Here is a 26,788-nt window from a genome sequence, read left to right on the forward strand (position 1 = left end):
TGCCTTGCAATTAGGCGCAGGTACAAATTCCGAGAAACACTTGGGCCACAGATGTGCCACGAACAATAATCTATTATCACCGGTAATCACTTCCGACAAAACACTTGGACGCCAGATGTGCCACGAACCGAGGTCGGGCAATCGAACGAACAATGAGCACGTCCACGCGCGTCGGTTGCTCAAATCGGAATGCATACTTTCCTTGATGCATACTTTGATTGAAAGAAAGAAAAATATAACAAAAAAAATTGTAGACATTGACATAATAATGATGTATGTATTATATAGTAGAGATATCCAATACAGTAGTTGGGCGAATTTATTAAAAAGACACGCTAGCTTCTCATCTTTGAATATGTTTGATTGTGGGCGACACCATGCACCAGGGCAGTTGCACTGTAACCGGATGTAGAGTCCGCGATGCGTTGAGATAAGGCAGGGCCAACATCAGACTTGGCTCAAAGTTCTAGAAAAACAAATATATTTTTTTCCAGCGCATTTCAAAGAACATTGAAATGCTGTTGTTTCAATGTTCAAGTTGATTGCCTCTGTTATTGTTTGTCTAAACCCAACAAGACTGCGAGGCGAGGCCCGTCCACGGTTGTGAAGTTTGTGAGTTTTGAAGTGAAACTTTTAGAGCGCGTTGAGAATAAAATTTAAAATGCGACAGATTCCTTACCGCTAGATAGCGAAGATACAATTTAAGAAAAGCGAGAGAGAAAATAGACAGCGTCTCGCGAACCACTGTTTACGGGCGACAGCCACTAGATGGCTTCTTATTAGTTTCTCATTGCTCCTGTAAACGGCAGTAACATATTAACCATCTTATATTTTATTTAGTTTAGCGACATCTATTTGGATTTCATATAAACTACTACATTACAAGGCCAACGGTGTGAACAGCTTAGTTACTCAAATATTTACTACTGGCGTCCCGCCCTCGCTTCGCATCGGAAACATTAAATTATATTATTGACTAGCTGATTCCGCGATGCTACCCGCGGTTATTGTCGTACCGCGGGTGACGCCGCGGGGCAATGCCTGTCTAAAAAAAGTAGCCCAAATTACTCTTTATATCATCAGCTACCTATCTACGAAAGTCCCGCCAGAATCAGTCCAGCCATTCCAGATATTAGCCGGAACAAACAGACAGACAGACAAAAATTGTAAAAAAAATTATTTTGGTTTATGTACCGTATATATATTTATACGCATGTAGTAAAAAGCGGTTATTTCATATATCATGTGGCGGTAGCCATCACAGGACACAAGATATTTGACAGATGCCTGAATCTCGCTTACGACATTTTCAAGATAAAGCGCATATATACAAGTTCCGAACAACAACATTTGGACCGTCGGTCTACCGAACAATATCACCCGCTCGGTGGAAGATCTTCCTTTCGTCGTTTAAGCCCCGCAAATATCACAAACAGACACTCCAATTTTATTTATATATAAAGATGTTACTTCTTGTAACTTAATATAAATTTCATTCCATCCTACCACTATTCACTCTGCACTACCTTTGGTTGACTGGTAGAGAATGCCTTAGGCATTGGCTGCCAATGTAAATTTTACATGAAATAAATAAATAAATAACATAGGTATTATAAAACTGAAGAGTTTGTTTGTTTGGTTGAACGCGCTGATCTCAGGAACTACTAGTCCGATTTGAAGAATTCTTTCAGTGTTATATAGCTCGTTTATTGAGTAAAGCTATAGACTATATAACATCACGCTAACACCAATACCAGCGGAGCACTAATATGTTTCAAAATCGGGGAATGCTTTTCCTTTTGAGAGCTTCTGTTGCGTGCGCTGCGGAAATGGTTAAAGTTTCGCTAAAATAATACATAATAACTGCGCCGCGGCACAGGCCGGCAGAATAACAAGAAATCACTTGAATATAGGCTTTGAAATTTTTACATTTGCCTCGATTTCTCCACGATCCCATCATCAGATCCTAATCCTGCTGATTACAGGACCATTCGGAAAGTCTCTACCCTTGCGAACAAAAAAAAAAGAAAAAATAATGATCAGAATCGGTTCAAGCATTTTCGAGAAATCGGTGAACATACACAGATAAAAAAATGGTGGTCGAATTAATAAACTCCTCTTTTGAAGCCGGTTAAAAAGTATGATTTTAGTACCTTGAATTGAGCTCCTCAACATTCTATTATTCGAAAATATTTTCACCCTCTATAAAATAAAATAAAAAAAATTGCTTAAAAGGATAGAATTTAGCGTTATCTCAAAGTAACTATTCCACGCGGAAGAAGTCGCGGACAAAAGCTAATTTTAAATAAAAGTACTACACACCGCAAAAGAGGTTTCACTTCTTTCACGTGCACTAAGTTGCACGCGCACCATTTTTTCTGCTTATTGAAGATCCTGTGAACGAATCCTACTGCGATATATGAAACAACAGTCTCTGCCTCGCGTGTGGAACACTCCACTGTTACGTGGCGAGCAAATGTCGCAGCATCCTACGGCGTAGCTTGTTGCGCTACAGAATGTAGCCTACGACGTGGCTACTTAGGTATACTTGATGCAATTTCAAATAACTCAAGTAAGAAGAAATAAATATGTACTTTAACATATTATTAGGTAAATAGTTATAATTTAATACAAACGTCGTGCGCCCGAGGTCAGTAGAGTAAATGACGTCATCACATATAATATGACGTGCACAAATCGCAGTGATCAGTCAGTCGGTATCACTCCGCCGCTAACTGTAAGGAAGGCTCTACATACAGAGAGGTCCAGACGCGCGCCGGGTCGTCTCCGCACACATAATTCGAGATTTAGTCGAAATAATTATGAAAATAATATTTATTATTTACAATGGTTGGGTTGACTGCCTATTTCTGCTGCGAAGGAAGTGTTCAGTGTAGTTTAAGATGGCCGCATAGGATGGCCGTCACTATTAGGCAACTTAGAGTTTTAGCTCGTGTCACAGGGTGACTGCCGAGCGCGCCTGGTGTGTTGTAGTATTGGAGTGCTGCTAGGAAATGTCCCGCCCTTCGACCGGAACGATCACTAATTTTTCAGGAAAACAGCCGCGATTACCGACCCTCCGTGTGGCCTTGCCGCAGTCCTGTCACCAACTATTATGCAAATAAGTGTTCGTCCAGTAGTCGAAAATCGACCAAAATCATCACATCTCAAGACTTATATTTAGTTAAGGTGGAAAACAAATTACTTTCAAATCTTTGTTGACTCGTTAATACGAAAGCTCGCTAATGTAAGTAAGTACATTGAACATAAATCTGTCGACTGACGGAGCAGATAAAATGCTAATGGTTGTAACGTAGAGATTAACATTTGCGTGTACGAGTGAGGATAGGAGAGGCACGAGATGAGTCCAGGTCGCGCAGCAACGAACGCAAGCTTGGAACATCACAAACGATCGTAAAATGGAATACTCCTTTGAGAAAAAATGAGTTTACGTTTTACGACGTTAGGTGATGTCGGATTACGACGCGTCTAAGTTCATGCTCCGTGGGCAGGTGAGCGGTGCGGGCTGATGAGGCGCCGTCTAGCGGTGCGAGTTCTGAGGCTCACATCTCGAAGGGTTACGCTATTACTATTCAATCCGTACAGCAACGCTTTAATATTGTAGTAGTAGTATTCAGCTGACTGCTACAATTTATATTTCGATGTTAAGAGTCAGTAAGTACATCGCCACACTAACTCGAGCTGATCATGTCATTATTCCTGTAAGGCAATCCTGACTTCCTGTTAGAGTATTTTTGTGGTCGTCGTGGCCTAAAGGATAAGACGTCCGGTGTATTCGTATCTAACGATAAATTGGTGTTCTAATCCCGCAGGCGGGTACCAATTTTTCTAATGAAATACGTACTCAACAGTTGTCCACGATTAACTTCCACGGTTAAGGAATAACATGGTGTAGTAAAAATGAAACCGGCAAAATTATAATTTGCGTAATTACTGGCGCCTGTTTCTGCCGTGAAGCAATAATACGTGTCGGTTTGAAGGGTGGGGCAGTCGTTGTTGCTTTTCTGAGACCTTGGAACTCACATCTCAGGGTAGGTGGCGGCATTTATGTTGTAGATGTCTATGTGCTCTGATAATCACTTAACACCAGCTGGGCCGTGAGCTCGTCCACCCTGCCCCACCCTACCCCACCTAAGCAATAAATAAATAAAAACTGGACAAGTCTACAGCAAATCCGATGATCCTGTCGCGGCCGGCGGCGCTATGTCCGGCCGCTGCACTGGTACTGCGCACGTCTCGTAAGTTCGGGGTCCCTATGAGACGTGACACAAATTATGTAATATGATAAAGCACATCTCGAAGGTAAAACGCGAGTGATGGATGTCGCACGCATCCTCCCGGACTTGTCCCTCATCCCTCTCGTATTGAGCTCGTGTAATAAATCGTCACTCACTCCTGCAGATCGGAGCACACGGGAGGACTCTTGTCCAATGAGCTAAATATTCTTTAACGAAACTGAGTACTGCGGTTTGATCGTAGAGCACCAGCATTCTGTCTGTCTGTCTGTCTATCTGTTGGACGAGTGCCACCCGGCGACCCGTCCCCTGCGCACAGCGGCAGCACGCGCCTCCCGGAGCGGTCCGTCGGCCGCGACTGCTAGTTATGGAGCCAGTGATGCGAAGAACTGTTATAATTGAATTTTCCGGTTTCAAAACAAACAAACAAACCCTATCAGTGATTACGCCAATTTGTATATTTTATGAGTTTGATTTATAGCAAGTTGATGAAGAAGTATTTCATAGAAGTAACTCACAGACACGTGTTGGGCATGAACTCGCATTTACTTAAAATCGTAACGGAGGGACGAACGGTGGCGCAGTAGCTGGAAGGGACAGGCGACACGCACGTGCTGGGGAACGCGCGGTACGTCTCGTGTGATGCCTTTCGATTCTCAATATAAAATTAAGTCTGCCGACTCACTCGCAGTAGTCGACAGTAGAAAGCATTCATTAAATTGACTTGAGTGTTTATTGTGGTATGTGTCCAGCCACGCTCGCATAGCGCGGGGTAGATTTAATAAATACGAACAACGCGGGCCATAAAACACGAGAGCCGTTACGCGAGTGTGGGCCACGGACGCGCCTGCTCTTAATGGACGATGGAAACGACGTTTTATCGTCAAATACTCAAATATTTGTTTCGTATGAACAGCTTCACGTCCTAACCCCTTTGACACGGACATCTTTCTAAGGGTAAATCTCACTAAATATTGACTTTGTTGTGTATTGAAACTTCAGAGTACCGTTGACAACTGTTTATTAATTACTGTCAATATACCCTCAACATCTTCCCCTTTTACAATATAAGTGTGTTACAAGATAAACATAAAATCAGAGGTTAATTATTATTAATTGCATTCTGCTTAGTTCTACTACGAGTAGTAGGCGGATAAATATGAGGTGATGAAGGTGATGACAAAGTACTCGGTTCGTACACTGAACCATCCTCATCCACACTCATCTCATATTCTCCCCCACTTGACTCGTCTGATACGATCACTATTGTGCCGCGCCGATCATTCTTCAGCTTTTCCACAACATTAGGTTTCTCATCAGGCATATTTTTAATTAAATGTCGGCGATTACGTCGATATATACCTAATTTGTTTTTTACAATGTATGAACGCGGTGCAGATGCCTTGCCTACGACAGTGCCGCGCATTCGTTCATTATTATGTTCTAACATAATTACATCATCGCCGACACTTAGCTCCGGCTGCGCTTTACAATGTTGGTCATAATACATTTTACTTTTTAATTGTTTTTCTATTATTGTTTTATGCTGTTGCTGATCATTACAATTATAACGTTTTAACAAATCTGGATGAACTGGTAATCTACAATTTAATCTCCGTCCCATTAACAGTTGTGCGGGAGAATTCAAATTTTCTCGCGGCGTGTTATTATAGCTCAATAGATTCAAATAAAAATCTGTTCTACTGTCTATTGATTTTTTTAACATTTTCTTTATAGTTTGTACTGACCTCTCACTCTTGCCGTTTGATTGTGCGTAATACGGTGATGAAGTAATATGATTGAAGCACCACTCTTCTGCGAACTTTTTAAAATTTCGAGAAGAATATTGGGGACCGTTATCGCTAACAACCGTTTCCGGAATGCCATAGCGAGCAAAGTTCTGTTTTAATTCTTTTATAACAGAGTTTGACGACGTATCTCTTAACTGTGAGACTTCAATAAATCCCGAATAGTAATCCACTAAAATCAAGTAATGTTTTTTTCCGTACTCGAATAGATCGGTACCAACTTTGTTCCATGGCAGTTTCGGAACAGTTATCGGAATCATGGGCTCTTTACTTGGTTTATTTGAATTCTCCTGACAAACCTTACATTTTTTAATATATGATTCTATGTCATTCGATATACCCGGCCAGAACAGTACCTCACGTGCGCGTCTTTTACAACGATCTATCCCTAGGTGGCCGTCATGAATTATTTTTAACATTTGAGTTTTAAGCGAGTTAGGTATCAATACCTGTTTATCTTTAAAAATTACTCCGTCAACAGAGTACAGCTCGTCTCTCATGGACCAAAAATACTTTAAATCACTATCAACATTATATTTATGAACGGGCCAACCTTCATTAATGTAAACTAACAAACGTTTCAAATACTCATCTTTACTAGTTTCTTTCTTAACTAATGTCAGTTTGCTTTGAGACATCGGTACATTGTTAATTACCATTTTCAATTGGTTCAATACTGCCTTACTAATTTTATCGTCATATAAATCCGGAAGAGGCGCACGTGATAACGTGTCGGGTTATACATATACTTCCCCGGTTTATAAGTAATTTTCAGATCGTACCCTTGTAATTTTAACATCATACGCTGCAAGCGTGCTGGGACTGAATTGAGCGGCTTTTTAAAAATACTTTCAAGAGGTTTATGGTCAGTTTCTATGACTATATACCTTTTTCCATAAATGTACTGGTGAAATTTTTCACAAGCAAAGACAATAGCTAACATTTCTTTTTCAATCTGAGCGTATCTCTGTTGTGTGTCGGTGAGTGTGCGCGACGCGTACTCGACCGGGCGGCCGCGCTGCATCAGCACCGCGCCAATTGCGACGCTGCTCGCGTCCACCGACAACAATACCTCACTGCCTACGTCAAACAACGATAATACCGGAGCCTCGCATATCAGTTTCTTTAATTTATCAAAGGCGTTTTTGTGACCTATTTCCCAACACCACTCGACATCTTTTTTCAATAATCTAGTCAATGGAAATATGTGTTGCGAGTAGTTAGGTATAAACTTTGATAAATAATTAATTGCACCCAAGAACCTTTCTAAACTTTTACAATCCGTAGGTTCCGGCATATTGATTACAGCCCGCACTTTTTCCGTATCTACTTTCATTCCGTCTTTATTAAAAATATGTCCCAAATATGTCACCTCATCGACACAAATGCGACACTTATCTTTGTTAAACTTTAAATTAATATCTCGCGCTTTTTGAAATAACGCATTTAGTCTTACATCATGTTCTCGCCTAGTGGACCCCCAGACAATAATATCATCAATAAACGACTCAACACCGTCTAAACCTTCTAACAATTGTTTTAATTTAGCGTGGAATACCTCCGGTGCGCAGTTCAGTCCGAACGGTAATCTTAGATATTGATATCGCCCAAACGGCGTAATAAATGTGCATAAATCGGCACTCTCCTTATCTAGCTTTACGGACCAAAATCCTGAATTGGCGTCCAATACCGAAAAATATTTAGCCCCATTCAATTTGGTAGCCAACTCATTTATGGTGGGTAGTTGAAAATGAGCACGTTGAATCGCCTTATTGAGAGGCCTCGGGTCTAGGCATATGCGCATTTTACCATTTGTCTTGGCCACTACTACTAACGAGTTGACCCAAGGTGTCGGATGAGTCACCTTCCTAATCACACCTAACTCTGTCATCCTATCGAGTTCGTCCTTCAAGTTATCACGAAGGCTTAACGGTACTTTCCGCGGAGCGCACACCACCGGCGTCACATCCCTATCTACCGTTATATGATATTCCCCCGGTAAACAACCTAACCCAGTGAACAAATCACTATTTTTAGAGAAATTTATATCGTGAATTCTTTTTATTAACCCTAATAATAAGCACGCCTGCAGTCCCAGTACACTTTGACAATCAATATCAGCTATCGCAAACTTAAGATCATATTGAACATTTTTATACCACCATTTAATGTTACAAATTCCCTTAATAGGAATGAAATCGCCACTGTAAGATTGCAGTTTAACCTTATGATTTACAACAATGTTATTAGGGTTATTGCCTAACTGCACAAATCGCTTAAAAGATAAGACATTGATATCTGCACCCGAGTCTAGTTTAAAATTTTCCGAGCCCCATTCTCCTCGGAGGACCTCAAACCAATCCTGCGACACCGAGTCGATTTTGGAACCATCAATTAAAGTAGATATATAAAACGACTCCCAGTCATCGTCCAGTTCCGGCTCGTATTTATTTTCGTCCTCTAGAACACCGATATCATATAACTTTTTTACACCTTTATGTACTTGACACATTCTTGCAAAATGACCATAATTTTGACACACATAACACTGCACTGAGACCGCAGGACAGTCAGCCCAACTAACACACGGACCTCCGCACCTGAGACAAGTACTGGACGCAGATGAACTGGAAAGAGGCGGCGGGCGCCCCGCGCCATCCGGGACCGCACGCAGCCGGTGACCGCCGCGGCCGCCGCGAGCTGCTCGCGCGCCGCCGGCTCGGCCCCGCGCCGCACGTGGCCCAGCACCACCCCGCGCGCCCACAGCGTCCACGCGCACCGGCTCCGCGCTCGCTCCGCGCGACTCCTGCAATACGCGACTGCTGTCCGCCGATACCTCGTCGACTTGGCATATTTTAATAGCTTTGTCCATCGTCAAGTCGTCCGTTCTCAGTAAACGATCGCGAACTATCGTATTTTTTACGCCGCATACGATCCGATCGCGAATGAATTCGTCTTCTAAGGTTTTAAATTCACAGGTTTTGCTCAGCAGTTTCAAAGCCGTCACATACTGATCTATGGATTCGCCGCCTTCCTGGTTTCTCATGTAGAAATTATATCTCGCCAACGTAACATTTGGTTTGACGCCGAAGTATTCGTCGAATTTTTTTAACAAAACCGTTACGTCATCTTTTTCAGTGTCATTTGAAAACTTAAACGTCTCGTACACATCGAAACCTTCCGTTCCAATTAAATTGATGAGCAAGCTGGCTTGCACACTGCCTTCTTCTTTATGCACCCCTGATGCTTTCAAAAATACATGAAATTGTTTCCTCCAACGCTTCCATGCGTCAGCCCGGCTGACGGAGTTGCCTTCCAGACTCAATTCTGACGGTGGTCGGGCGTGTTCCATTACGAAAAAACAAAATTCGTATTTATTACGACACTTAAACGCGAAATAATGCACTTAAATATTATTTTAAACAGTTTTTACGATTAAAAAATCACCGCTGTCACCATGTTGTGTATTGAAACTTCAGAGTACCGTTGACAACTGTTTATTAATTACTGTCAATATACCCTCAACAGACTTAAGAATAACGAATGAAAAGCAGTACGTAATTCTAAGGCACGTCACTAACGGTACCCCGTACTGTTATGTACATGCCTTGTTCCGGCGCGTCAACTATTGCTGTTTAATACTGATTCGATTCAGCACTGAGTTGCCATGCTCGTACAAAACTGTATAATTTAATGAAAGTACGGCACACAGAATGATAATGATGACGGCCCGCGGCCACAGTCATTGGTGATCATCTTACGAGATGCAAAGATGCAATCTCCGACAAGTCGCAGGGGAGCTCGCCTAGACCAGAGAGCGTTCGCTGAAATATTGAATAAACTCGTAATGACCGCGAAAATGGCGACAGAGAAATAGGCGGGGTGGTGGTACCTACCCGTGCGTCCTACCACCAGTTCAAAACCAGTCCTTCACCGTGGTAGTCATCATGAACATTTGTTAAGTACGTATTTCATTAGAAAAATTGGTACCCACCTGCGGGGTGTGACACCCCGGTCATTGATAGCCACCCAGCACACGTGGCGTGTCTCTCATTTATGCAGGTGCTCTTAAAGTTGTCAAGGCGTCGGCGCTAGTACCCAGATATCAGAGGGAGACATTGAAACTTGAGATTTTATAATTTAAATCTTTAAATTTTCATTGTTATTTGAAATATATTATGTGTATTGTGCTAAGTAAAAAAAGTATTTGAATTATAGAATATTCTACATTATTACTTGCAATTGACATTTAAACATATAGGAGTAATAATACATTACTTACAATATTAAGTGCTGGAAAGAAAACAGAAACACGTATTTTTGTTACAATAAAAGAAAATAAATTAGGCACATTACAATTAAATCTCCTCAGAGTGACCTCAAGCCACTTTAATTTTATCTGTATTCAAATAAGAACGAGGACTAACGTTCCAGATGAAATAACAGCGCTCCATCGTGTGAAGTGGGACTCCGACATCGGGGGAGGGGAGGGGGGTTGGGGGGTCACTGGCGGACTAGCGAGGCGCGACTACACTTTATGTGTTATCGATGTTGTATTTCCTAGTTCTTATAACAATGAGTAAATTGTGACCGCGATGTATGTGGGAATTGACGGTCTGCCTAATATCTATTGGGGCCAGACCGCGGGCCCAAGGATGTTTTAGAGTCCTTGCACTCTCTCACCCGACGTCCGACCTCCGCCCGGGACAGAGAGATGACTGAATCTCGCTAACAATATTTTCAAGATAAGATTGCATGTACATACATACATACATAGGTATGTATATAAGCTCCGAACAACAACATTCCGACGGTCGGTCTATATTCGTTGTGTGTAGTCACCAATGAACTGGATTCGTTTAGTGAAGTTGACACGCGCAATTTTGGATAATTAAAACTACTTTTACGGCTTCATTTTGCATATTTTTAGTGTAATTGTTTTATTCCTGAAGTCATTGTGAGCTACAAGATAAGACAGACGCCCGTTGTATTCCTATCGCCCGATGCGTCTGTGCCGGTGTATTGTACAACTGAGACCTGGAATTCATGTCTCAAGATGCGTGGCAACATTCACATTGTTAATGTCTATTTTTTATTTTATATATTGCATAGGCCGGTGAAGGAGCATCGCTGCGGGAGCGCCGCCAGCCGACTCGGGCCGTGAGGCTGAAGCACGCAATGGATTGAATAATTTTTTTTTTTTTTTTTTTTTTTTTATTTTTTTTATGATTGAAGGATTACTGGTGGCCCGGAGGCCTTTCCAGTTTCACCAGGACAGGTGGGCGAGCAAAGGCTCAGCCAGGAGGGGTGGGATTTGCTAACAGCTACCCGAGCGCCTCCGAAGGAGACCTAACAACTCAAGAGTAGCTGCTTCGCGAATGAATCTACTACCGGATCGGAATCGCGACCCACTGAGAAGATCCGGCGAGAAACTCAGCGGGCTGATGCATGGGTTAGGTTGCACGTCGACCTCTTTGTCGAGTTCGACGAGTACGGTTACCGGGGTCCCTAAGCCTGCTCCTAGTATTAGAGCTGAAGGCATCTAATGCAAAGGTTATTGGATCTGATGGATCCGTAAGGACGTGTCTAGGGCGTCGACGGTGACTGGCTCCTGCATGATCAGGATTCAGGGAGTAGTCAGCGGCGGCAACGATAAGGCGATTATCATGACGCATAGCCTTATCGAAGTATCGTTCCGACGCTGACTTCATGTATTTCCGAATTGATTCGAGGCCCAGGTCGTCGTGTAGGTCAACGTTCCTCACGAACCACGGAGCCCCGACAGCTAACCTGCAAAAGCGGGATTGTAGGGATTGGAGGGTGTCTATGTGTGCGCGGGCCGCGTGAGCGAACACCACACTCGCGTAAGTCATGACGGGCCTTATGCAAGTTTTGTAAAGTGTCACCTTGTTCCGAAGGGACATTTTACTCCGCTTACAGATCATGGGGTAGAGTCTACCGAGAATAAACGCGGCACGGTCACGGACTGATTTTATATGCGGGCGGAATGTCATCGATGCATCCAGGGTAACGCCCAGGTACTTGACCTTCCTGGCCCAGGGTATCGTTTGTCTAAAGAGAGTAATCGGGGGTGTGAGATTCCTCCTCCTAATCCGGGAGGAAATCCGTGTGGAGCTTCCCCTCTGAAATAGCACCGCAGTGCTTTTCGCTGGGTTGATGTCTATGCGCCATTTTCGGAACCACTGTCCTAGGGCTAGGGCTGCGCTCTGAAGCTTCTTCGCGATTAGGGACTTATTTCTACTAGAATAGTAAACAGTCGTGTCGTCGGCGAATAAAGCTAAATGGGTCGGCGGCGACCGGGGAATATCGTTGACGAATAAGCTAAATAGGAGGGGTGAGAGGACAGAGCCTTGCGGGACTCCAGCTGTGAGAGGTCGTGGGGAGGAGCGGGTTCCCTCGACTCGATATCGAAACTGAATAATACTCGATATTGAATAATTGTTGTCCTTCTGAATGTATTCAGATCTAAAAGCGCGACGGGAGCAGGCCGGGTGGCGGGGCCCGCCAGCTCGGAGGATTCGCCCCGCAGCACCGTAGTTTTCTGGTACTAAAATTAATGCTCACAAAAATTCTGTATCTCCATGGTCGTATTTATTTAATAAGTATCGTATAGTTCTATCGATACTAATTTCACAGTGAATATTTCTTGAATTAAACATTTGATCGATAGATTGTGAGCGTTCTTGTCCCTATCGCAAGGAATCTCCGGATGGTTCACAGTTTGTCATCAATCAAGCCGCGAGCCGGCGACTCGGACATCTGGATCAATTGAATTAAAGCGACGCCGACGCCACGTCCTTCCCGAGCGCGGGCCCGGGACGCCGCTGCTCATATGTACTGTACTGCCGCGCGTATGTTCACTGCGCAAAGATATTGTTCAAGGATGTACTGCGTTGTGCATTGTTACCGGTCTATCAGACGTACGTTTTCAGAAGAGCGATGTGAACGTGCAGAATTTGATTTCAACAGCTGCGGTACTAAAGCGTTGTCACTGTCGAGTCCACGATCGGGAAGGATGACGTGAATCACTCCCAGTGCGCGAGCTTGAAGCCGGCACGCCCAACCAACATCGGAACACAAATGCCGAGTCTCTCCCCACGTGTGTAATGGTTGTCCCGGCCTCCGGACTCTGTGCTCAAATAGTAACGGTTCGCGGCAGAAGTAGGCAGTATGTGATACTTACTCGTGCCAGCTCCTTATTTTACTAAAATTCCTTTCCCTCTGTTGGATATATTTAAAACTAGATGTCAACCGCGCCTTCACTCGCGCTAATGTACCTACATTTTGATCTGCTACAATCCCGGCGCAGAAAATACATTTTTTTTTAGGGCGCTACTATACGACGCTGTACGTCCTAGAACTATATGGAGCTAACACGTATAAAAATATGAAAGGGTATAAATTTTTGAAGTCGTTGTGGTGTAAAGGATAAGGCGCTCGGTGCAATTGTATGAAACGATGCGACCAATGTTTCTAATGAAATCTTTACAGACTTAACAAATGTCCACGATTGACTTCCACGATGAAGGAATAACATCGTATAATAAAAATTAAACCCGCAAAATTATATTGCGTGATTACTGATGGTACTAATTACTGGTCCTTTAGGCCACAACGACTTCCTTTCGGCTATTGAATTATTTCCCCAGCAAGAAGGGGTTCAAACTTTGGAAAAAGTAGGAGTCTGTCGACGAAGGTCCGCTAAGTACGGTGGATGACGCCAAACTCATGTAGCTTAGAGACCGTCCGTTGTGCTGTGGGGGGTAGAGGGAGATCGTGCAGGAGCAGCGTGGACGAGCGATTAACTAAGGTTGGCATTATAATTGACACTGTATTCCCAGCCAGACATATTACACTTCAATCGGTCAGTATTGTAAAACGGCTGAAGTTGCCGTTGGTAAAAACCTATTATTGATAAGACTGTCTGTGCTTCTTATAAATTATTTGAGTGTCTGAGTGAACAACTGAGGTGGAACTAAACCGATGCTTGTCTGAAAATGATCGAGAAGACAACGTACATATAGAAGCGAGTCGCGTGAAGTGACGCGAGGGCGGGGGCGGGGGCGGGGGCGGGGGCGGGGGCGGCTCTGTAGCGATCACAGACGTTCATTACTTCTCTGAAGACATTAGCCTTACGACTTTTACTTCTCATCGCTTTGAGTTAAATCCTCCTCGCTCATAACTTGTTGGAATTCCGTTTCGATAACAGTTAGTGACGTACGAACAAGTTTATCGGTTGCCGATATAGCATGACGCAACCTCAGCTTACCTACTTAACCTACTTAACATCAGCTAGGTCCTGAACACGTCTACCTACCTTAGTTTTTTAAAGAAAAAAAAGACATTTTAATTTAAATCTTACTGAATAAGCACAGGAATATGCGTTCTTTACGAAGATGTTGTCTCAGTAGTGTTGTTAAGTGATGTGTCGATGCGTCTCCAGCCTGGTACTAACATCCACTTGAAATGAAATGTAAATGTTGTTGTAACGTCTTTATTGTTTGGGTTCAGCTCAACGATGAACGTTGCCGTCCACCAGCAGCCCGCGGGCAGCACCGTGCCACACCACACACAGCATGCGGTGTTCGGTACCCGGCGCGTCGGTACTGGATCATTAATAAGTCCTTACTACAATTTGTTAATTAGCTGATACTCTTAAAATTGCAAATATAAACAGAGAAGACAATGAGTACCAATAATAGAGAAATACAATACAATATTGGAACGAAGTTCCTTACGGTAGGCTTGGAGGGGATAGGAATTTTGCTGCGCGACCGAACTGAAAAAAATGTAATAGTAAAACCGTAAGAAAAAATCCGTGGAAAAAAGTGCGTGGAATAAAACCGTTAAATGAGACGTGCGCAGGCGCGACAGTCGCATACACAAACGAGTAGTGTATAATACCTTTCTCTTTCTCCTTCTTTCTTTTCGTTCTCTAATCCCTTCTCTCTCTCTATTTAGTAATTATTTCTATTTCTATGTAATTTTATGTTGTCAACCAAAAATAAAGACATATATTTTGTTATTTTAATTGATAATTTGAATTACTATTTTTTTTATTTTACGTAATTTATTATTTCCTAAAATACTGAATTTCCTAAATACTTTCCCGTACTTAAATAAAAACTAATCAGCAAAATTTATGAGAAAAACCAAGAAAACCTACATAAAATTGAGCACCATTTCTTTTTTTGCAAATTGTGTCGATTCTACATTAGCCGAAGGAACTTCGTTCCTACCTGGTGTCCCACGACACCACATCTTTTTTTATTTTTTTTATTGAGTATGTAATATGTAATATGGTATGTCGGAAGGCACCGCAGCCGGTGTGGGGCTGGTGACGGAATCTATTGTCAATTTTGTAAGCAGCGCTTTGTCACAAACGTTTGTGCCGTCACGTACCTAACACTCTGCATCATGTTTATGGAAGGTTTTTCATTTGTTAAAATTAAATGCCTTATTTTATTATTTACTGACTCAAATGCATGAATAATAATTTTATTTTCCTGCCTTGTTATTGTGGAATTTCTGTTTTGTGTGCAAATTTTTATTTTTAATTACCATTGTAGATAGAAGAGCACGCGGCTCACCTGCGTGTATAGTCACCGTCGCTTATGGACATCAGCAATGACTGGGGTACAACCAAGCTTTCGCCTAAGCTGTGAGCAAATAAGTTTTCATGTTTTCTCATCTTAATCAAACAACAAAAATTTCATAAAAAATACGTTCAGTACCTACTTTATCAATGAGACTTGCACAGAAACATTTGTACACACATGCTCGAGGTCACAGTCTAACAGTCGCATCGGTCCACGCGATATGACACTAGTATGTGTGGAGAAACCACATTCAAGTACATGTCGTAGAATGGGCCGATATCTTCATAATGTTTCGACATTATGGGCGCACGTTGGGTAGTCGGGCAAAGAAGAGAGGCAATACGAAACGATGACAGTCCCGAGACGTCTTCACTCTTCCCAAGTCAGGCAACGAATGCATAGATTATACACTTAATATATTTGAGAAACGAATGTGTCTCGATTGGTCTCGATTCTACTCAAGCAATGACATTTCGACTCTGTTGAAGCACACACCCGATCTGAGCCGATGTTTGACGAGCAGTTGCGGCGGCTCACACCCACTAGATGTTGCGCTTTCGTTTCTTTTGTAGTGTCCGGATGCGACATGCATATTATTATTAAGAGAACATAGACGGACGCGAGTGACATGCAACGCGAGTCTCATCCAACGTTCGCCGCCGCCTCGGGTCGGCTCGGGTCGGCTCGGAACGGCTCGGGTCGGCTCGGAACGGCTCGAGTCGGTTCGGGTCGGCTCAGAGCGGCTGCAGAACGCACTATACTATGAAATAAACAAATGTAAGCTTTAATTTGCATATATTTATTTCGAGCGGAATCGCTTTGAGTCTTCGTGTTAAAGCTCTCATGGTTTATTTAAACATTTCAAAATAAAAGCTTTTGATGCTTTATCTAAAAAGTTTGTTTGGAATGTAAGCTCGAATGATTTAGTTATTTCATAACATTTCATTTTGTTTAGATCAAATGATAAAAATTCCGAATAAACATATTTGTTCTAACTTGATTTAATTACTATTTTTAAACCAGGACTGAAGAGTAATATCGCCGCAACACCGTACCGTACAGCTGAGAGCTCGACCGCGCGTGTCGCTGTGCTCTGTACGGACTTTTATAATCGCCGAATGCGAGATGGATCGTAAGCTCGTCGATCCGTCCAGAATTATAAAAAAAGGTACCAAATACATGCTTAGTTCAACCACAATATGATCGATTTACTCCGAGTTCAGCTTCCACCGACGCGACGATCAGACAAAACCTGGTGCTGCATCCGACGCCAACACACAGACGGGACACCGCGCTCGACCGCGCATGTATACATTTTACTTTATCATGTAATTTTCTCGAGACGGAGTTATCAACGCTGGCGACACTGCTGTCAGGGAGTTGCACCAGACCGCAATAAGTGCACACAGATTGTGAAAGCAGACCGCGCACTTTGTAAATAGCATTGCGTCTGTCTGGGTCTTTGTGATATCACTATATATTGTATTTTATTGGTAAACGGAGACCTCGGGCACCAGCACAGAGAGCGCTCGCTAACAGTCACGTGACGGGAGCGTGTAGTTGGCAGTGCTCGTGGTCGCGGACAGCCGGGGTGTTGTTCGCAGACACTTGCCTACTGCGCGGACTACCGTCTTATTCACTATGATAACTAATTATAATCGACATTTATAGGGGATTGCTTGTCGTTGGAAAGGAAATAATTCAACACCTTAAACACCAGAACGCTTCTAAAACGTTTTATCCTTGCCAGCTCAATGCTTGACCTAGCCTTCACTTAGCACAATGTCCTTACCTGTCCAAAATAATAGTATTGAATAGAAAAAAATCCCAAAAACAGAAATGACAATGAATAGTTCTGTATCGCACGTTACCGGGCGTGGCGCGTCGTGTGCTCTCTGATCTCTTCCGCTTACCTCTACTATTGAATTTGCTTAAGTGAAAACAGCAATTACCTTAAACGTGTTGAAGAGTAATCACATGCGAGATTATCTCTGCATTTTTGTGTGTAATGAATATTAATGACGGGGTAGATACAACTACATAGTACATATATGTGTAATGTACATTTTCCCCACACGCTGAGTCGAAATATTATTTTCAACCTAATTGGGTATGTAACAAAGTAATATTGGTTTTGTGCGTTAGTTTAACATATTATAAAAGCTAGGATGTGCCTGCGGACTTCGAACTACAGTTTTCTCGGCACCTAAGTTCAGCTTAAGTCTTACTTATTCTGCTAAGGATGCTTCGAGTACCTTACGTCTATCTTCTAACGTCCATCGGCTAACCTCGTAATAAGCTTATAAGCCTCTGAAGCCATTACAAATAGAAAGAAGTGGTTCCGCACCACGCACCACGCACCACGCACCACGCACCACGCACCACGCACCACGCACCACGCACCGCCGCGTCCGCCTCGTGTTTCGTTTCATTAAAGCTATGAAATTGTACAAAATCTACGTTTGAATCAATCAATTAAAGTGATTTGAGCATTAAAGCCACTAGCCAGGACGTCATCGTTCCTTTGTTTGGTTTGTAAGTTATTGCTAATTCCACTACTTTAGAAAATTTAGATATTTACATTTCCCAACGTTGATGAGAGGTCCAAGGCAACTCGGCAGGCAGGCACCACCATGCCTACAGTTTCTCTGAGAGCTAAAACATGTAGGCGTAGTATATTGACGGGGCATGTTTGGTCGCCCGTGAATTCGTAGTTTTTTTTATTGCTGAGATGTGTGGACGAGCTCACAGCCTACCTGGTGTTAAGTGGTTACTGGAGCCCAATGACATCTATAACGTAAATGCGCCACACACCTTGAGATATAGTTCTAAGGTCTCAGTATAGTCACAACGGCTGCCCCACCCTTCAAACCGAAACGCATTACTGCTTTACGGCCGAAATAGGCGGGGCGGTGGTACCTACCCGTGCGGACTCACAAGTGGTCCTACCACCAGTAATTACGCAAATTATATTTTTGCGGGTTTGATTTTTATTGCACGATGTTATTCCTTCACCGTGGAAGTCAATCGTGAACATTTGTTGAGTACGTATTTCATAAGGAAAATTGGTACCCGCCAGCGAGATTCGAACACCGGTGCATCGCTACATACGAATGCACCGGACGTCTTATCCTTTAGGCCACGACGACGTAGTTGAGTCAGTAGCCGAGCAAACGTATAAATGAACTGCACGATGCTGTTTGTTGGATGTGAGGTTGTTCGCGAGCAGGTCGGCGCGGACACGGAGCCCCGGGCGTCGCGACGAGTGCGACGTATAACATTAAACTCTGTACTCTTCATTCTAAAAGCGCAACAAATCGCTGTGTACCAATGAATTAAGCTTATCTCGGCTCAAGACGTCGCCTCGCCTGCCTCGCTGCGGAGCCCGGGGGACAAGGGCGCGACCGACCGACCCGGGGATTGTGTGACAGTGACACTGTCAATGGATGTTGCTTAAAGAAGCACCATTTGGCTTTGTTATAATCGATATAATTGTACTTTTTGAACAAAATAAACTAGATTTAAAATATTATAGGTATTTTATGATTTCGCACGAACGATCAGACGAGTCTGTGTTCCAGGCCGTCGGCAAGTTCCAATGCGATCACTCAGCATCACTTCACTTTACAAGATCGAAAGGCATTTTTAAGTAAAAATTTTCAAGGAGCGTTTTAATACGACAGGCTGAGACTGAGACTCTTGTCGGACTCCAGCGGCCGTTTATGTCCATTAGGTACATCCTTGAATTCCCGACTTGCACTCGCCAACAATAAGAATTCACTTGGAACAGCCGAACTTTAAGTGTATATTTATAAACAGTGGGTATCTATCTTATTCCAAAAACTAAACTTTATTGTTCCATGAAAAGATTACTTGTAAATTGTTTATCGCAAAATTTAGTTGTCAAATAATTTGTTCCTCGAGTGCTGTTCGTCTGGGCGACGCTTCATCTGGACGCCTCCGGCAAGGTATCGGAAGTATATTTCATTCAGGATATTAAATAAACGAATCATATAATTATAAAACATTATGAAACATTAATAATGTAATAGTGAATTTGCAAAAAAAGTATTAATTTTTTTAAAGGATATTGAATGATCTTGTTATTGTTGATAGTCAGTCGTCGATCTGCGGATGCTTCGCGACCGGTCTGGGGTCTGGCGCTGCCGATGACTACGCGGTCTAGAATGCACGAGATTCTCTTAATTCTCAAACAGTTGGCGACGAGCTCACGGTATACTCTGTCTTATGGTTACTGTAGCTCGCGGGCTCCTTGAGACCCGAGATTGGTTGGTCGATGTCTCATTCTGTAAGTTGCTACTCAAGTAACACTTATAAATTGCACAGTGGGTGTATGTACCACGTAACAATGATAACGCAAGGGTAGTGAGACCAAACTACATATATATTTGTGTAAAGCTACCAGCACGCAGCAGCGACAGGTCGAGTTTAACCGAATGACCCTTGCCCAATGACAGAGCGAGGCGATAGGCCCTGCGGCACGTAAATGTGCGGGTAATTTGATTCATAAATTAAGTAAAGGGTCATCGGTCGCAGCAATCGACACGCCAATAAATCTGTAGCCCCAGACTCCATTACCGAGCACACGCAATGGAACCAGCCCAGGACCGACTGCACACCAGTCCACACCTTCGCAGCTAACAAACAATTACTGTTAGAAATACTTTAATATGTAAAAACATGTTAGGGAACTCATCCACTTGTGTTAATATGATTCAGGCCGAACAGAGCGAGTATCAGATGGACGTATGAGGTGTGAAGAATCTTATACTTGATATGGGCAGATGACGTCACTCATGTACCAGCCCGTTGCGTATTCTGTAAATACATTTCAAAACTTTACATCAATTGAATATGGCTCGATTGTATAATTGCTACCTAAACCACAAGCGGAATAAATCGATTAATGATATATAAACGCAGTACATGCGGGTGTGTGGTCCACGGCCACAATTGCCACAAATCAGCGTAAAGCTCTTGTATATTGAGTAAGCCCAGTGTAGGTAAATAACAGCTATAAAAGCAGAGAATGTGTTTCGGATGGATGCGACCCTCAATAAAGGTGAAGAATAAGTGACAAGGCGCCGCTTTATGGGCACTCACTCCGGCCTCCTCGCTCAATCACTTATACGACCTTTTGGTAGCCTTCAAATCAACACCAATGTACACTACACTACACTACACTACACGAGTACATCATATGTATAATGTGCAGGTGCATTACTTGCAATACACTATTTTAAACTCCCGTGCTCTAGAAGTATCGTTAGAGCGTTAAGAAAAGATGATGCTGTAGTAGCGGCGCTCTGCCCCGGCGGCATGCAGCGCTATACACTTCGGAATGCGCACGAATGTCTAAAAATATGTAATTTTTTTATTGTATATCATTCTGATTAAACATTACCGACACAAATAGGAAACGCTAGGAAAGGAATGAGAAGTCGCGAGGGAACATTAAATGAACTCTGTTTAACCATTACATTCCATTCGAATCCCGCCAAGGGAAGATATTTGTATGATAAATATAAATGTCTTTTCCAGGGTTATGGATGTATATTAAATATATGTATGTGTATAATAAAAATCTTACATTTATATCCGTTATCTGGTACCTGTAACATAAGTTCTTTACGAACTTATCACGGGACCAGTTAACGTGGCGTGATTGTTAGTAAAGATTTATTATTTATTTATTTATTACACGAACTCTACTACCTACTATTCAAACAGTTTACAGCTTTAATGGAAACAACTGAATCTCACATTAATTGCCCGCAAAGCGACGCTCTAACAGAGTTTAAAGTAATAAAAGTTGCGAGTTGTTAACGAGACAGTTTGACATTAAATTTTGAGTAGTTAATTCATGTTCGGCCCGGGCGGGAATATCTCATTCGGAGGGCGCGGAGGGTGCAGTCGCAACACACCTCGCGATATGGGCGAGTAATAGAATACGAATAATAAATAATAATATAATAATAGAATACGACAGAGGGAAGATCTTCCACTGAACGAGTGTAGTTGCTCGATAGTTGTACTATATAGTAGACGATATACATATATATATATATATGTATATATAGACCGATGGCCCGAGTGTTGTTGTTTGGAACTTGTATACTCGTATGAATGTAAAGTTATCCATTACGGCGTTCTACGATAACCCGCTACCGCTGCCGACGTGTGTCCGTCCGGTGCGACAAGCACAAAGTACTGGCCCAGTTATTAGGTCGATTAGCTCAACCAGCTCGACGGTCAGCTGGTGCGCCGACACGAGGGACTGCACCCGCTTCTCCCGCACGTTCGTTTTGTTTATTTTATAATGTTGTAATGTTTCATAGCACGCGGGAGACGAGACAACATTCAATCGCATGAGCCGGAAACGTAGCTGCTCGATCATTTTGTAATTAAAAAGGAACCTATACGAGTATAATGTACTAATGATTCAGATATAAGAGCAGCTTACATTTAAGAAAAGTGGAGCCTGCGCGAGTCCCGGGGGAAATCACTGGCGCCCTCCTCCGCGGGCCGGGCCGCTAGAGCTTACTCTACAGCTTTCTAACGTTCCGTGGATACCCGGGCCGCGGGCGGGCTGCGGGCCCTTAATAACGACGCACTTTAGTCGAGCTTGAATTGAGATGCAACTGAAACGCTCTTCAATATTCAGAGCTATCAATTATTATTAGTAGTTTCATTATCAACCGGATTATCTACATCTATTCTATGAGTAGCGACCGGTAGGCGAGTTCATGACCCACCTGATGTTAAGTTAAGTTAAGTAATACAGTGTTGCACAGATAGGCTCGCGGAAGCTGTACTAGAACTACGAGTGGCCTTTGTTCAAGGAGAGCGGGGTCACGTTCGCGTTTCGACCTCACGTAACTCTTTAGTACATACACTTCATCGTCGGACGGACCATGGATGCTCAATGCTCATGACGTCAGCGCTCAGGCAGCGGTTTGCCTATGGCATTACCTACTGGCGTCCGTGAGCGACGATGACCATTAACCATCAGATGAGTCGTATGCCAGTTTGCCTGATATAGCAAAACAAAATTAGTACAATTATTAATCTAAGCACTCTTGCGTGATTAGTTAGTAAAGTATACCTACCCCAGTTTATTGCCTATAATTATTCATGAAAACCTATCAAATATTCAAATTTCTCCCGAAAACGACCTTCTGGAAAAATCTAAATAGCTACTTACTTCGATATTGGATCTGAGTCTGGACGAAGCTAACTACTATCATTACTCACTTTTTATTATCGTTTCTAGGTGATAATTGTTCGCCTACAAATATTTTAGTTAAAACATTACTAATGAATAGTTACTTAATTCGGAAGTTGAGACGGTTCTCCCACATGTACATACATATATACTTACATACATATGTACGTACATACATACGTTGACTACTCCGCGTAGTGTAAAAGTACACGGTAAGAAAACGAAATGATTGGAAATAGTTGTAACGGAAATCTCGTGTAATGTGTAGGTGTGTGTATACTGTAGTAGTAGGTGTGTGAGTGAGCGGGTGCGATCAGTGCCCATAATATATTCAATAACTTGAATAAGATTTCAGAATAAGCTGATAGTGATCGTGACTAAAACAGTAACACATACAGACTAGAAATACTGTTTTAATTTCGTAGTTTAACTGACTCACTCCACCCGGCGTGTGTGTGTGTCTCGCCGGAATGTAACACGAGAACTGACTAGAAGCATTCGCGTGTTCAAAGATGGAGACAAAGAAGAAGTCATCACGAGACCAGTAGAACTGAAGCAGGGTCCGCGCGAGGAGGAGCGACCACCCTCCGCCCGACAAGACATAGTTCAGATACGAACAAACAACAACAACAATTCAAGTTTTGATTTAGTCAACAAGAAATCCTGCATCTATTAAGCCATACTGATTGAGATATGTTTATCCCGACTGGCTCAGTGACACAGCACTTAGCGCTCCTGGCTGCTAGGCGGAGGGTCGTAGGTTCGGTCGTACTGCGAACACAGCAAGCAAATGAACTTGTTCATATGGCAAAGTAGTTCGTTGGTTGGTGTTCTTTGTGTGGCTACATCAAAATATGTATCACGTATATTAAAACGTGTATAAGTATGGACATCTGTCCCCGGTCATGGCACCGGTGAGTACAGTGAGTTTTTTGTTTTTCCTACCTAAGCTGATAGCCTTGAGAGACTATATCAGCATCGCCTTAACTAGTAGGTGAGCTCACGGGGATCAAACCTGATGACGTTGCCAACACGAACCCTAGCAAGAGCCGTACTTCGCAGAATCTACCACCGGATTGGAAACGCGACCCACTGAGAAGATCTGGCGAGAAACTCAGTGGACTGTGTCTGAGGGTTAATTTACTCATCGAGCCCTTCGTGTTTTGGGGCGACGTCGACTGCTTTCCATTCTGTCCGCAGGATCGGGAATGTAGTTATCGGCGGCCACGATGAGAGGGTTCTCGTGTCGTGCCGCTTTGTCGAAGTGGTCAGTGAGTACAGTGATCCCTAGTTCGGGACCACTGAGCGTGTGTGACTCGACCCTGTTATTTTTTATTCGTATAATTTGATAATAATCAAACATCAGTTCTCATACAAGCTGCTGGTCCGCAAGTCGCCGGCGGATGGCACACAGCATTCGCAGCGTATAATAAAATAATTTACAGTATTTAGGTCGAGTGCGGCAAATGACGGTGGCTATTTTGATGAGGACTGTGATTTTCCAAATGAGGCCTATTTTAGTTTCGTATAGTTTAGAAGAAATACTTTATATTATCTTATAGCGTCATTACTTTGAAGTAGAGAATGTTACTCCTGAATATCTTGTCGAATTGTCATGTTGTGGGAACATAATTATTAATATCTATCAGAAGAGTGTGTTGAGAGACGCTTGTTGAAGTCGTTCTGTTGGTTGACCCGGTGAAGCCATTACTGCTATGTTCGGGTCTCCTATCCGTAGTAGACAGACCATAATGTAGTAGTAAGCCACAAATTCTTTTACATGTTTTGTTGATGTCCATGAGTGACTATTAGAAGTGAGGGTTGTATTGTCTAAGAGTCGTGTCGACCGAAACTCGAATTAGCGACAGAGGACTAAAATAAATGCAAAATGCGCTCATCTTACATAATGATATATTGAATTGCTCCGCCGACGAGGCTGTCGGTGACAGAGCAGACTCGGGGAAGCACTCACGAGCGCTTGATACTCTCGTTTAATTTCATCTTAAATTTTCACAAAGTAATTCACAAAAGCAGCTTATTATATTCATCGTCTCCGCCACAGCATCTCAGTCGCCTCTTTGATCTTACTTCATTATTTTGTAATTGATCTCGTTTGAGGGAAATCTTAAACTGCTAAATTACGTGCGTCATACTTATCAGATAATCAGAGCATTTGAAAATTAATAGCAAGAATATGAAGTTCGTAATAAAAGTCAACGATTCTAATATAATATATACGAAAGCAGCTGTCTGTTAGTTACATTTTCACGCCTAGGCCAACGTAGCGATCTTAATGAACTTTGTTATGGAAACAGTTTGATTAAAGGCTACCACCACCTGTCATCTCACTTCTGAGTACAAGTCTCCGCCCACACGATCTACAGAGCAGTCCACGCAGACGGTCTACGGTCGAGAAGCAAGCAAATGACTTAACACGTAATACAAATAGTGTAGCCAGATGACCTGGAACGTTTGGAGCCAGCACAGAACTTTTGCTAAATAATTACGGGTGTACCTATTGGGTATGTCGGGAGAGGCGCGCTGGAGTCAGCTGAAGTATTCGTCCGGATCGAGCGGCAGTAGACGCGGCTGAACAAATTATGAGAGCACCAGTGTTGTATCTGAAACAAGCAATACAGAGAATGTAGTGGCCAGGACAATCGACTATTGAGACGCGCTCTTCTGTCCAACGCGGCCCTGCAGAACACTAACTTAAGTTTTTATTTCCGATTTTAATAAAATTCCACATATTTTCGCGAGTCGTAATTAGAATATAATGAATGACACTTTAAAACGCAAAAATAAATTGTAAGTATAATTGAATATGGCCATCACAGACCTGGATGATTAGTAGTTCCTAGTGACACAAACCTACTTGTGAGTAAAGAAAGCTTCCTCCATAAAACTTGATACGCAGTAAAGATTAGGGATACGATGATTCAAGTCGCTCCGGAACATCAGCTTACGACAACAGGGCCATCAACCGTTGTATAAACAAGCTATAGTCCAAACTTTATCTGAACTTATCTACTAACTGAATTATCAAGGGAGTCATAATTTTTAAGATAAACTGCTATACAGAAACTAAACAAACAACTGGCTGGCTCGCGGCGCGGCGGCGGGGGGTAGAGAGGGTGCGGAGTTTATGCAAATGGCGACCTCCTTAGAAACCCACAAATATTTCTTAACAAACTACGTCTCGTCGTAAGAGTAGACAGTAGACAGACTGATTGTGTCCTGCGGCTTGCACCTGACCCTACTATGTATACTATATTTATGTACTCCCCAAAATGAGCATTATTGGAAGTGCATGTCAGGAATTTTTCATTGGTGCAATAATGACCAAAACAAGAAACTTGATGTATGATATTTCTATGACACATCTTAATGTAAAATACGTTCAGAGTTAGATATCACGTAATACAAATAACACGCTCTGTTAGCTTGACCTGCATCTATCTATCTATCTATCTATCTATCTACCTTCATATCTGATTGAATCTTTTAACGTCTTTCTCATCAAGTTTAGGCGTCCAGTTGACTTGCAGACACGCGTGTTAAGGATATACATATGACAATACAATAATTTTATTAGTTTCGCTTAATATCCTTACCAGGATCACCAGGGTAAAAAGTATTTTCTGTTTTGAGGTTTGAAATTAGAATAACTATTTAATTTAAATTTCAAAATGAAAGCTCTTATTGAAAGAGCCTATTTAATAAATATGCTCATAGTGGTACATGTTGAGTTTCGAACCTGGGACCTTTCCGATTGAGAACTATAATCATCAGTACCAAATTGTTATCGTGGACGTTTTCATTATGTCTGTATAGAATGGAGGAAGTTGAACGTCCTCT

The 26,788-nt window shown here is 42.5% G+C and overlaps 2 protein-coding genes across 8 annotated transcripts in view; both read right to left on the reverse strand.

Moving 5' to 3' along the window:
* FaR (FMRFamide receptor) overlaps positions 1–26,788 on the reverse strand; it is a 117,007-nt gene that overhangs the window by 25,805 nt on the left and 64,414 nt on the right. For 4 of the 7 annotated variants that reach the window (XM_038015592.2, XM_062672314.1, XM_062672313.1 and 1 more), the window contains one exon: positions 25,446–25,551. The exons of 2 other annotated variants lie outside the window; for them this stretch is intronic. The gene's annotated coding sequence lies outside the window, so the exon portion shown is untranslated. Of the gene's footprint in view, positions 1–10,346; positions 10,467–25,445; positions 25,552–26,788 lie in introns of those variants that run through there. One more of the 7 variants, XM_062672316.1, reaches the window with a different exon arrangement.
* LOC119629540 (uncharacterized) lies at positions 4,185–9,416 on the reverse strand. Its single transcript, XM_038015652.1, has 3 exons — positions 6,952–9,416; positions 6,514–6,691; positions 4,185–4,274 (listed from the first exon to the last, which is right to left on the reverse strand). The coding sequence occupies exons 1-3, from the start codon at positions 9,414–9,416 to the stop codon at positions 4,185–4,187; spliced, it is 2,733 nt and encodes a 910-aa protein (XP_037871580.1).

This window comes from Bombyx mori, chromosome 15, assembly GCF_030269925.1.
Source record: "Bombyx mori chromosome 15, ASM3026992v2".
Classification (NCBI taxonomy): domain Eukaryota; kingdom Metazoa; phylum Arthropoda; class Insecta; order Lepidoptera; family Bombycidae; genus Bombyx; species Bombyx mori.